Consider the following 14,352-nt stretch of genomic DNA (forward strand, 5'->3'; position numbering starts at 1 on the left):
TATCTCCCCTTAGCCATCTTTTCCAAGCTAGAGTCTTTTCTCTCAAGGGAGCTATTCCATCCCCTTTATCATTCCGCTCACTATTTTCTGTACCTTTTCTAATTCCGCTATATCTTTTTTGACATGTACCAACCAAAATCAAACTCAGAATTCAAGGTGCAGTCACAGCACAGAGCAATAGAGGGGGATGATATTCTCCATTCTTTTCCTAATAATTACAAAGATTGTTTGCTTTTTTGACTGCCACCACACACACAGCAGAGAATTTCAACAAACTGTCCACAATGATGCCTACCTGGCTCCCTTTCCTGGGTGCTGACTCCTAACATGAAACACAACATTGTTTAACTACAGTTTGGATTAATTTCTCTTAGTACATCACTTTCAACTTATCCACATTAAATTTTGTCTACCACTTGGATTCCCAGTCTTGTGTTGCTGCTTGTTTAAGAGACAAACCTAGGCTCTAGGAAGCCAGATCCACTAGTAATGAGTCACCTTCAAAACAAAATTTGTTCAAAGAAAACCGAAGTAGTTTCAGAATTACTAAGATCCTTATCTTCCCTTTTCAACTCTGGAATGCAATTTAAAGGATATGAATTCTGATATATTTTCAGCACCAAAATTCACAAAAGCTCAAAAGAGGTTATCGTACTCATTGCATTTATCTGATCACCCAAACGTTATCTTTATTTTACAAAGTATATCAGTAGCTAAGTCATACATTATAACATGTCTACAATATTTCTGATTAAGTCAAAACACAGAAAGCACTGAAGTACAGAAGCTTTATTAAGCTTTTCACATGTAACTGAGCATATACATCCAATCTGTTATGCTTACAGAAATCTGGAGACTGGAAATACAGTGTATAAATGTTAACCACCAACAAGAGTGGTAGAATTTAGAATTTGATTTTGAATACTTAACAGAAAGACATTGTCATGCTAACCCAAAACTCCAGCTTATTCCAAGTTTAGTGACACATTTCATGTAAGAAACAAGCGCCACAGGTAGATATGTACCAGCAACAATGACATACTCCCAAAGCTTGGATGTGTACTCTAAAGGCTGATAGTCAACAAATGCCAATAAGCATAGCCCTTTATTCAAGGTCTTCTGAAGGCCTAAGCAAAATTGTGTGCTTTACTATTGGAAAACCTGTTTTAAGTTAAGCACTGCATCATTTCACTATTTGCTAATTTTTTCAGACATAGTCACTAAAACCATAGAAAATGTAGAGGGATATTTCCCTGTATTACAGTACTATGTGAATTGTATATATGTAAATCTAATTTCTTCACAGAATTAATGCCTATGACTATCAAACGTGCTACTTGTTCCTTTTGTTATATTCTTGGTCACCTTCCTATGATTTTGTATAATGGGCAAAAAAAATGAACTAAAAATTCTTCTCTAACTTTGTTAATATGGTTAATATTAGTTTGTTTCTTAAAATGCTGAGCTTTGTGCTGAAAGCTCTGTTGATAGGTCATTCTTCCTTGGTCTTGCATTTTTGGAGTTGTTTGTCCTAAAAATAAATCCAGAAAACAAACAGGACATTCAAGTGTGTTTTCCAATTAACATGACTACCAAGAAAATGGTAGTCATGATACCAAGAGTCCTATATCTATTTCTGATTCTAAGCCACCATTTCTCCACCACTGCTAAGAAAAAGAAAATTCACAGATTTTAGAGTAGGAATACTTAAGTGTGACATTAAAAAAATCTTCACAAGCACCCAATAGCATTACTAGGGAACTTATATTTGGATAGCTGAAGGAATTTTAGCTACCGTCACACTAACAGCAGCTTAAATCTGTTACAGAGCACCTGATAAAATCAACTGGCAATGGTCCTGCTTCCTCTTTTTTGTTTTCCTCATATTTTCTTTAAAAATAAAGCCTAATGGTCCAACCAGGATTGGATTTGGTCAATACATTGCCAGTTCTATTGCAAAGTATTCAGGCTTCACTCTGTCACAACATGAGGTAATCACAAGTATAACAAGTGTGCTGATTGAAATTGTGGATAGTAGTCACAGTTAGTGAACAGTCTTCAGTGTAGCTCAAAAATAAATACAAGGAGGAAAGAAAATAACCTTTTCAAAACACTAAAGCAGCAAGAAAAAATGATCAAGAGACAGAATCAAAACAAACAAACCTGCTCCCATATTAATTTTTCCTCTGAGCCTAAAATCCATATGAAGTTACTTTTTTGGATTGTGACAATTAAACCAGGGATTGATTATATACAATCTGAAATATAGAAAAGTTATTTCAACAAAAAAAACCCCTTAACCACTATGTTCAGAGATGAGGCAATATTTGGTTTACAGCAGTCAATTTCCAAAAGGCAAAGCTCAAAGTCTTTTCTAAGAGACCTGGCTTTTAAAGATTCTGCCCACAATTGGATTTTTGTGATCTGTAAAAAGCATGGGTTATTTTTATCCCAGTTTTTCAGTATGCAAACATCTAATTTCAAGTCCCAAAGTAACATATACCACCCTCTCCACCACCACCTAACAATAAAATATCTAAATGGAGCTTTGCCTTTTTGGATCACAATTGTTATAACAAAAGTTGGCCCACCTCTATTTCCAAAACCATGTTGAAATCCACCCAGAATCTATCTAAACAAATTAAGTGATAGGAAACTGAATGCTAAAAAAGAAGCACATATTTGGTGAAAACAGAGCAAAGAATGGAACAAATGTGCTTGGTTTGTTTGCAGCATCTGGCAGTGTGTAGCAGATCATGAAGGAGCGAGCATCTTATGGGGCTTCCTGGTTCTTTTCTGAGAGAGGCTCAGTGGCACTGGCATGGGCAGCTGAATTTAAGACCTCTTCAAAATCTCCCCCGGCAGCAGGCTTGGTTCCTCCAACTTTAGACTGAAATACATCACCATTAAACAAGTTTAGATAAATGCCATAAAAATAAAATAGAAAAAAAATGGACAGACACTGAACGAGCTATATGAAATGCTCAGGGTATCAAAACAGATTTTTGGCATGGATGAGAAAGGTGACCTTTTCAATTCCCATAAAGATTCATATGCCAGGCCCTGGGCTCCCATGGCTGCAAATTTTGGTCCTCTGCACAAAATGCAAGAACAGGGAACCAATCAAGTCTGAATGCTGATTGGTATGACAGAAGGTGGGGGCAAGCAGCAGTCTCTTGCATTGCATCATCATCCTCTGGTACCAAAATCCGAATTGCCACTTTGAACCATGCAATGTGTCTCATAGGATTCAAAGCTGCAGTCAGATCCCAGGCTGCTGAGAACACAGCCAAGGAACTGCCAATCTCTTCCTCCTCCAGCTGGCCCAATCAGCTCAGAATGGTGGGAATGGGGAGGAGGAGGATTAGTGGATGAAAAATGTGCTGGGAGATTGTGTGAAAGAAGGGCAGAGGGGATAGGGGGTATTGTGTTAAAGAAGAGATGGTGGATAGGGGTATGTGAAAAAGTGCAGTTGCTTACCTGTAACAGCAGGATGTTAGTTCTCATATGGGTGACATCATCCGATGGAGCCAGGCACAGAAAGCATTTGACAAAGTTTCTAGAAGCTTTGACCAGCACACTGAGCATGCCCATGCTGCTATCCACCCATCCACGCAAGGTCCCCTTTCAGTCCCGTAAGAGAAAAATATGAGCAAAAAATAAAACAAACCAAAAGAGAACCCACCCCATGAGGAGGTAGGTGAGATTCCTTAGGACTAACATCCTGCTGTCCTAGGAGAACATGTGTTACAGTTAAGCAACTGCGCTTTCTCCTAGGACAAGCAGAATGGTAATCCTCACATATGGGTGAATACCAAGTTCCAGACTGTCCCCATGAACTGGCGATACCAGCAGCGACCGAACAAGGTGCCAACGGGTACAACACAACTAATGCACTGTAGGACAACAGGGGACTGTCTGGTTCCCACAGAAACATGAAGAGGTGGGTTCAGGACTGGAACAGGTTGCGCAGAATGGATTGACCAAAGGCACTGTCTTGGCATCCGTCTTTGTCCAGGCAGTAGTGGGCCGCCAATGTGAGCTCCAAGTGGCGGCCCAGCAAATCTAGACGATGGGGAATGCACATCTGTGTGCCACCAACGTCGCCATAGCCTGCACTCTGCTGGCCAGCGGTAGGCTTGCCTGCACGTAGCAAATGGCAATGCAAACTGCCAGCCAGTTTGATAAGGTCTGTTTACCCACCACCACTCCCAGCCTTTTAGAATCAAAGGACATGAAGAGCTAGGTAGACTCTCCTTGGCCTGCAATGCGATCCAGGTGGAAGGCCAAGGCCCTTTTACAGTCCAAGGTATGGAGAGCTTGCTCCACTGAGTGGGAAAGAGGTCTAGGAAAAAAAGGTAAGACGATGAACTGATTGAAATAGAAATAGAAATCAGTCATGATTATGGGCAGAAACTCAGGATGCGTACGCAGGAATGCAGCGGTTCAAAAAAAAAAAAAACAAAAAAAAAAAAAAAAAACAGAGGATGCATGAGCCGTGCCGGGACCACTTTGCGGTCCCAGAGGTTTTAGCTGGAGGAGGCCCCACATGAAGTGGCCACTAAGGGCTGGACCAAAACGGGTGTGCCAGCGAACCCTCGATGGTACGTGCTGACCACGCTGAGGTGCACCCTGACCAAAATGGTCTGAAGGTCAGACTCAGACAGATGCCAGAGATAGTCCAACAGCCAGGGAAGGAGGCATGAGAAAGGATCCAAATCATGACCCGAACACCAAATGGAGAATCTTTTCCACTTCAAGCTGTAGGACTTCCTGGTGGAGGACTTTAGAGATGCCACCAGGACCTGGGAGACAGAGGAGGCCCAAGGGCTGGAGGAATACACTCAAAATTGAAGCCGTGAGGGCCAGCGCTCGGAGGTTGGGATGGTGCAGGGTGCCCTAATTCTGTGAGATGAGATCAGGTGCCATCCCAAAGCTGGATGGGTGCTCGCACTGACAGGTCCCGCAGGAGTGGGTACCAAACCTGTTGGGGCCACAAAAGCGGTACGAGTATCATGGTTCCCCTGTCCTGCTGAAGCTTCAGCAGAGTCAGTCATCGAGAGGAGCGGTAAAAGGGTTATGCATATAGCAGGCCTTTCCCCCAGTAGAGGGAGAAGGCATCGCAGACTGGAAGGCCATCCCCAAGCACCAGGTAGCAGAACTTTCTCATCTTGTGGTTGAGTGGGGAAGCAAAGAGATCCACATCCAGCATACTCCACCGGCAAAAGAGTGCAGCTGCTACCTCCAGGTTCCTTCCAACCACTCATGTGGTTGGAAGGAACAGCTCAGGCGGTCTATGTGGTTGGAAGGAACAGCTCAGGCGGTCTGCTAGCACGTTGAGATGGCCCAGCAGGTAAGCTGCTCGGAGCGACATGCCTTGCGAGAGGGCCCAGGTCCACACCTGCACCGCCTCATGGCAGAGAAGGGACGAACCCTTGGCCCCCTGCTTGTTGATATACCACATTGTAACTTAGTTGTCTGTTCGAATAAAGACTTCCTTGGACAGCAACCAGTCTATGAACGTCCACAGGGTGTATTGGATTGCCCAAAGCTCCAGGAATTTGATCTGGCAGCAGGTTTCTGAGGCAGTCCACAGACCCTCCGTGTGGATATTGTTCACATGGCTCCTCAGCCATGAAGGGAAGCATCTGTGGTGAGAATCACCTGAGGTGGAAGGGGCTGGAAGGAAAGCTAGATAGATCTTCTCACTAGGAAAGACACTCTTAGAGGGTCCGAGACTAAGATGGGAGCCTTGCGATTCTAGGACGCCTGCCACCACTGGGACCATTGGGCATTCCTCATGCGGAGGCGTGCCAGAGGGGTCACATGGACAGAGGCCGCCATGTGGCCCAGCAGGTGGAGCAGCAGGCGAGCTGGCATTCTAACTGTTCCTGACAAGGGTGGCCAGCAAGGCAAGTGCAATTGCCCAGTCTCTGGGCAAGAAAGCTTTTGCTTGCACTGTGTCCAGCCTGGCACCTATGAAGTCTAACTGGGGAGACAGATGAGACTTGGGGAAGTTTATGACGAACCCCATCATCTGCACTGTCACGGTTAGAGCATGCAAGGCTCCCAAACGGGAGTCGCTGTTGACTAACTAGTCGTCCAGGTAGTGGAACATGTGCACCGAGCAACGCCAGAGGTAGGTAGCCACCACCGCTAAGCATTTGATAAAAACACAGGGGGGGGGGGGCCGACACCAGCCCAAAGGGCACACTTTGTATTAGTAATGTGCTTTCCCCACCATGAAGCAGTGGTACTTGCAGTGGCTGGGGACGATTGCAATGTGTGTAAGCCTCCTTGAGATTGAGGGAGCAAAGCCAGTTTCCTTCTCTGAGGAGCGGGATCAGCATGCCCAGAGAGACCATCTTGAACTTTTCTCTTATGAGAAACTTGTTCAATATGCTGAGGTTGAGAATGGGGCGCAAGCCGCCATTCCTTTTCGGAATGAGAAAATTCCTCGAACAGAACCCTTGGCCTTGTTGATAGTGAGGGGACTGGTTCCACCACAAGGAGGGCATCTTGCTCTGTCTGAAGTATGATCTGATGGGCGGATGAACCCCACACGATGGACATGAGGGAGAGGTCTGGGAGCCAGCTGAAGTTTAGATGGTACCCCTGGCAAATAATGGTAAGGACCCAGCAGTCTGACATGATCTCTTCCCAGCGATGGGCAAAGGCAAGGATCCTGCCTTCCATCGGGTGATCCAGCGCCAGGGGTACAGTCAACTGATTTCCGCTCCCTTGCTGCCAGTCAAAAGTCAGTGGCCAGGGCTTGCTGGGGGCGGCTGAGGTCTGGGTGCTCAATGCTATTGAGGATGCACCCTGGAGCTGGTGAGTGGCGTACGAGCCCGGGAGGTTGGAGGATAATACTTCCTCTGCCGATAAAAGGGTGCCGCTCCAGAACAGTGTCTCGATGGTGACCGGTGTCTATGCTTGCGGGATCTCCTTTGGTGCTCGGCCCATTCTTTTCCTGGTGCCGAGGAAGCTGATGATCCCGATGTCCTGGAGAGCAGGAGATTGAGGATCTATCCCCGTCCCCTCGATCCTTGGACAAGAGGGACCACTTGGGAAGCATACCGGACGGCTCCCCGCGATCTCTCAGCATCGATAGAACAGACGCAGGCACCCACGGACATCGTTTGAGGCCCCCAGCAGAGGATGCAAATCTCATGCGGGTCTGTAATGGACATTGTCTGCGGGCACGGCCAAAAGCTGGTCAACGCCATAAAAACACCCAGCGTGCGGTTGATGATCGGCGGACACCTTGAGGCGAGAAGACGGGAATCAACTGCAAAGTTGGAAAAAATTGTAGAGAAAACATACTGTACCGAGGAGGCACCAACCATGAAGGGGGACCCAACAAGGAATATGGGAAACACTTGAAAAAATATCGAGAAAACAAGAAAACTGAAGAACTCCACCAACCACAAGGCAACTGCACCACGGAAGAGAAGAGACTGTGGACACGTGGATAGCAGCATGCTGGGCATGCTCAGGGTGCTGGTCAAAGCTTCTAGAAACTTTGACAAAAGTTTTCTGTGCCGTGCTCCATTGGATGCTGTCACCCATAAGTGAAGACTACCATCCTGCTTGTCCTAGGAGAAAGGGATTCGAGGGATAATGTGTATGCACTGGCACCAGGGATTAAGAGAGGAAGAGAGAGAAAGGACTGGGGTGGAGAGGGAGAATAGAGCTTATCGGTGGGGGGTATGTGCTGGATCGGGGAAGCTCAGAATGTGCTGGGCTGGGTTAGGGTAAAGGGGATCAGAGTGTGCTGAACCTGGAGCAGGACTGAAGTGGGGGGGGGGGGGTCAAAGTGTGCTGGGGTCAAGCTGGAAGGAGGTGCTCAGAGTTAGCTGGGATTACGTTAGGGAATGGAGGTCTGCAGACTTGAGAGAAGGGGAGAAAGTTATCCTTGCGTAGAGTCGGGGAGGGAAATCTGTTTGGGATGCTCTGATAAAGGAAGGGGAGAAAGTGAATAGGGGTCTCCAGGGAATTTCAACAGGTTTAAGCTAATTCCACTATATAATTCTGTAAAGGTACAGGTTGCCTCATCTACCCTAAATCTACAATTTAATGTGTGCTCTACTTGATCTAAGGTGGCACTGCTGTCTGTTCAAATATTAACAATCTAGATATTTTATGGAGGTAAACATGGATTCAGCCCATTAATACAGTAACCTTAACAGAAAGATGTCCTCCTGGTTATACTTTCTTTAAAAGTTTTCAGTCAAAAAAGGTAAAGAAGCAGCATTGATTATACAGGCTTCAATAAATGCATATAGATTAGAATCACTGCCTTTAGAGGGAATTAGAGTGCCTATTAAACATAGGAGGCTTGCAAAACAGCCATTTTTCTTCTGTAGAGACCTGTGCAATACCAAATTAGTAATTATAATTTTACTTCAATTGACCAGAATTATGTTTAGAGCATAGAACATTTCCTTTTAAAAGACTTTAACCTACACATCGATGATAGCAAAGACAAAAATGCAGCTATCCTTTTAACCCATTTGATTGATTCGTGGTTTACCCATGGGTATTCTATCCAGCTCACAATAAAGACCATAGACTGGATCTTGTTCTATTATATACTATGAATAATAGAGATGTGAATCGGAACCAGAATCGGTTCGGATTTCAGTTCCGATTCACATCTCTAATGAATAATTCCTCCCTCTCAATTCACAATTTTGTAATAGAATCTGTAGGATAGTGTGCCCATTTCTTAATTTGTTTTCAATAAAAATTAATAGTGTGCCAACACCAGATCTACTTTTATATATAGCCATTCCAAAGTTGATCTCACCGCCTCTCACTTTTTAGATAAACTGTCAAGAATCAATTTTCATTATATATGGAGCCAACATGCTGAAAATTGTTTGATACTGCCCCTTTAAAAACATGAATGTCACAGCAGAAGCCTATGGAGCTGTTCAAAAGACAGGCCCCGCTGGTGAAAGGCCACAGCAAAGGGCCATGTTCCTATGCTGGTCCCTTCACTGGGACCTTTGAATGAACCTTTCATTTGTCTGGTTTGTTTTTTATTCTTTAAGATGTGTGTACCCCAGAATATAACTAATTAGTGGGCAAGGTCATTATGAAGTAGATAAGAGTTCAGACATTCTCCACCCAGCGTAACCAAATTTTAGCAGTACTTTCGTGTTTCTCTAGTATAGGCCGAATTAAATGGTAAAGCGTAAAATCTCTGGCCTATGTTAATATTTGTTTGGTGAAAACAAAAACTGATATTTATCAAACATTGGAATCAAATATTGATTTTTTTTTTTAATTACTGAGTGTTGGCATTTCAATGCCGATATGTTACAGCTTACATATCCTCCTTTACCTACATAAAGCAAGATTGGAGGTTGAGTAGTTCTATTTTATAGAGATTGCTATTCTTTACAAGTTGTTCCTATTACTATTGAGGGTAGATGCGATAGTATTTTTGATAATTAGATGATTGTCCCCTAAAGTTTTTACTAATGATTTATCAATTCTAGCAGATTCTATCTCTGCAGCTCAGACACGTTCTGAAAAATTAATTTTTGCTGATTTTAATCTACATCAAGATAGTCAAAGGATATTTTTAAGGACTACTTGTTCCTGTTGTCAGCCTTTCATCTTTTGCAGTTAGTTTATGTTCCAAATCATAAGGGAGGACATATTGGACCAGATATTAATACCTGCCCACAATCTAATGTTGGTTAGTTCTAGTCCACCTGTAGTCCAAATGGTTCCCTGGTCTGATCATTATCTTATTAAAGTTTCTATACACAAATTATTTACACAAATGTAAGGAAGATACAACTTGTTTTGATTATAAGCATGTGCGTCCTACAGTAAATACTGAATTTTAAAACTGAATGAGAGAAGCAAAATAGTTATTTGAATGATTTAGTCGAAGACTTTGCTACATCATTTATTTCTACCCTGACAAAGGTGTTTGATGTCATAGCCCCTCAGAGACAAAACATTTAAGCATGAAAGAGTTGCCTAGTACTTGATACAATTAAAAAAAAAAAATTGTGTAGAGCTGAGAGATTGTTGAAGCACTGTACATCCAAGGAAAATCTCTTGCACTATAAGCTCCTGAGATCAGAGTATAGGAAATTTTTTATGGCCACAAGGAAGACCTGTGTCTCAATATGTTTAAAGAATTCCTTAAATCACCCATATGATCTATTTCGGGTGATCAATCAAGTTTTAAAACCAAAACCTCAAGAAGTAATTAAAACAGAGCCAGGTCCTGAGAATTTCTTACAATATTTTCAAAAGAAAGTTGCAGTAATGAGGGATAATGGTGAAGGCTTGCTCCAAACAACGGTATATAAAAGCCGATAAATAAAATCTATTATCCCTTCCATGACTACTAATATTAATCCCATCTGGAGTGATTGTGATTTTATTTCTATTTTATTGTTCTTTGGATCCTTGTGCTTTTTGGATCTTTTCAGATCTAAAAGAATTTAATTATCCTTAGGGATTTGGTAAATAGTTCCTTAGAATATGTCATCCTATCAAATGTATTGAAAAGATTTTGAATGCGGCTAGTAAAAAAAGGAAATTTGACATATGAATTGCCAGCAAGTTATAGCCCTATAGCCAATTTGATATCATTAGGCAAATTAAATTGAAAAAAGTCTGTATATTTTTAAATGATTTTTTTGGAAACCCACGTTTTACATGATAAACAATGTGGTTTTAGAACAGTACAGAAACATTGATTACTATTAATGATACTGTATTGCGAAATTTTGATAATGGATACCCAGTGATTGGAATCTATCTAGATGGCACCTCTGCCTTTGACACTGTTAGTTACCATATCTTGATAACTAGAATAAAAAATCTGGGAAAAGTTTTGCAATAGTTTGTATCCTCTCTTAATCGTGACAGTCAGGTGAAATCAAATAGCAAGGTTTACTCCTGGGGGGAATTCTGCGCAAAAAACTTTTCATCGGACTACCGAAATCCACACTGAAACCATTACAATTACTGCAGAATGCCACCGCACCGCAGAATGCACCGCACGAGTCCTTACTGGCAAGAGGAAACATGATCACATCTCACCAATCCTAAAAAACCTACATTGGCTACCAATTTCGCAAAGAATTAAATACAAGACTCTTACCATTCTACATAACGAAATTTACAAATGCAACAATTATTCCCTGGACAATATGATTGCAATTCACAAATCACCCCGTTCGACAAGAACTACTGACAAATTGCAATTAATTATTCCCCCCCTATCATCTGCAAAGCTATCCATAACTAGAAACAGAGCCTTCTCTATAGCTGGTCCCAAAGAATGGAACTCTATTCCACTTTACCTAAGTTCTACCAGAGACCCCAAATCATTCAAAAAAGATCTAAAAACATGGTTGTTTAGACAATCATTCCCAGACTAACTGAATTGCCTTAGTCTTTACTTTATATATCATACCTTCCTCACTAAGAATCACCTAAAATGATTTGTAAATTGTTTTCTGCAAATATGTTATACTCTGCCTTTGCCGAGATGTTAACTACCACTTAGTTGTACTTGCATTATGTTTCATGTATGATGATGTTTTTTTCTCTGTAAACCGGGGTGAAGGCACTAAGCTATACTTCGGTATAAAAAAAAAAGAATCTAAATAAATAAATAAATAAATAAATAAATAAAATTCTGCAACATTCTGCATACTTTGTATTGGTCAAAATAGCAACATATAAACGACAGTCTAAGTAATTATAGCCAAAATATCCTCTTCAGTTAATAGATCCTACAAGCTATATTCCATTGTAATAAACCTTAGAGAGCCAAATGCCCATCTCTGGCTATGCCAATATTGAAGCTGTAGTCAATGACAAATTTCTTTAATATCAAGATAAAGATCAAAAACTCACAACAAATCTCTTCAGATTCAACTTGTAAAGACTATAAGAATCTAACTAGGACTGAAGGAAATACATTAAACACTGACCAAATTAAGGCAGTTAATGCTCTGACTGAGAATCAGAATATGGATCTTACCTTCCCTTTCAAACTTTACACCCTTTCCTTCAAAAGGTATTGACCTCCACTAATCTGAGTGGTTCTTCGTTAGATTCAGTACCTCCAAATATTGCTAAAGACGCAGTGCAAAGTCAAAGCCTTGGGAAAAGCATATTTCCTCCTCAATTCAAAATTGCTATGATCTATCCTGCTTTAAAGAAAGTTTTCAGATTTTTTTGTAATTCGCAAGATTGTGCCATATTTCACACCTAACTTTGATAGGAAAATTGATTGAAGAGGTAGTGGAAAGGTAACCACTTCCTTTGAAGCACAGCATAGAAAAGGCTCTTAGTTCTTACTAAATCTCAGAATTATAGATCTGAATGAGGATTCTGTATTCATCTCCCTAAATCCATTTTTTTCCTTTGACACTGTTGATCAGGTGTTATTGGCTTGATTGACAACTATCTGTGTCAAGGGCAGTTCTCATTGCCTGGATCTCTTCATTTTTAAGAAACAAATCTCACAAGTTTGTTGGACGAAAAGCTTTTCCCAATCATGTCAATTATTGTGGGGATATCACACAATGTCTATATGACTCCCTTACGTTTTTCACTCAAGTCCTGGGGTCCTGGGTTGCTTATAAGAAACTGAGTACTGGTTGTTTGATTAAAAAAAAAAAATTTTAGAAGTATGGATGGCTTCATCATCTATGAGGAAGCATTTTAGCAACACAGTTAAATCCCACTTTCCCATTTATGGAAAATCCATTATCTTCCTTCCTTATTTATAAAAAGATTATCTCCAAACCCTAGTTGAATTCAAAGACTTGTTGACACTTGAATAGACTGACAGTCTTAAAAGGATTACCAAAATATCAACTTCATAGACTGCAAGTGACAAAACACTGCAGCTGGACTTATTACTGGAGTAAAGAAGCATGGTCATATATAACCAGTGCTCAAGTGTTTCCAATAGCTGTCTATTTCATTTACAATAGATTTTAAATTGTTTTGGATTTTTATTTTTTTTTATTTTATTTTACATGGCGGTACCCTTCCTACTTACAAATATCTGCCCTTACCAACCAACCTCCCTGGTCAGCACAGCAAATCTTACTTACAGTTCCAGTTATGTTGACACTAAAACATTTTACTGTATAGCCCCTATCTTATGGAATACATTATCCTCAGATTTTAGACTAAGAGGCTGATATTACATTCCATAAATTATGTAAAATCTGTCTTTTCCCCCCAGAGTATTTGCTTGATTTACTATGCATTGTTTGACAGACTGTTTCGCTGTTTTTTGTTTAAGTTCATCTGGTATACCGCCTAGGAGCATTGCCAGATGGTTATATATATGAAAAAATACAAATTTCTATTATGAAAAAATCATTTAATATGCAAAATTATTCCAATGTATGCAAACATGCCACAGGAAACTAGGGGTTGCATTAATAGAATGTAACATAGTAATGACGGCAGAAAAAGACCAAAATGGTCCATCTAGTCTGCCCAGCAAGTTTCCCAAGGTAGTTACTGCTGCTCCGTGCAGGTTACTCCCATGTTTCTGTTAAGGGTAGTAACTGCCGCTCCGAGCCGGTTAAGCTTTATTTATTCCCATCCTCTAGCCTTTAGGGATCCACAGTGTTTATCCCATACCCCTTTGAAATCCTTCACAGTTTTAGTCTTCACCACTTCCTCCGAAATGGTATTCCAGGCATCTACCACCCTCTCAGTGAAGAAATATTTCCTGACATTGGTTCTACATCTTCCTCCGTGGCGTTTCAAATCATGACCCCTAGTTCTACTAAATTGTTTCCAATGGAAAAGGTTTGTTGACAACCATGGATAATTAAAATCTTTCATGTATCTGAAGGTCTGTATCATATCATCCCTGCTCCTCCTCTCCTCCAGGGTATACATATTCAGGTTCTTCAACCTCTCCTCATAAGTCATTCGATGGAGATCACCCTTCTCTGGACCACCTCCATCCTGTCTGTCTCCTTTGAGATATGGTCTCCAGAACTGAACACAGTACTCCAGATGAGGCCTCACCAAGGACCTGTACAAGGGGATTATCATTTCCCTTTTCTTACTAGATATTCCTCTCTCTATGCAGCCTAGCATTCTTCTGGCTTTGGCTATCACTGTCACACTGCTTTGTTGACTTCAGGTCATTAGACACTATCACCCCAAGGTCTCTCTCCTGCTCCATGCACATCAGCCCTTTACCCCCCCCCCCCCCCCCCCCCCCCCCCAACGCATATTGTTCTTTCGGATTAAAACATCCCAGATGCATGACTCTGCATTTCTTGGCACTGAATCCCAGCTCCATATCTTCGACCACTCTTCTAGCTTCCT

At 41.5% G+C, this 14,352-nt stretch overlaps 1 protein-coding gene across 4 annotated transcripts in view; it reads right to left on the reverse strand.

Annotated features, from left to right (window-relative positions):
- Positions 1–774: 774 nt before the first annotated feature.
- Positions 775–14,352, reverse strand: part of TPD52 (tumor protein D52) — a 261,978-nt gene continuing 248,400 nt past the window's right edge. For all 4 annotated transcript variants that reach the window (XM_029591530.1, XM_029591529.1, XM_029591532.1 and 1 more), the window contains one exon: positions 775–2,890. In XM_029591530.1, coding sequence (XP_029447390.1) covers positions 2,774–2,890 — 117 coding nt within the window. In that variant the 3' untranslated portion in view covers positions 775–2,773. The remainder of the gene's footprint in view (positions 2,891–14,352) is intronic.

Source organism: Rhinatrema bivittatum, chromosome 2 (assembly GCF_901001135.1).
Source record: "Rhinatrema bivittatum chromosome 2, aRhiBiv1.1, whole genome shotgun sequence".
NCBI classification, from domain to species: Eukaryota; Metazoa; Chordata; class Amphibia; order Gymnophiona; family Rhinatrematidae; genus Rhinatrema; species Rhinatrema bivittatum.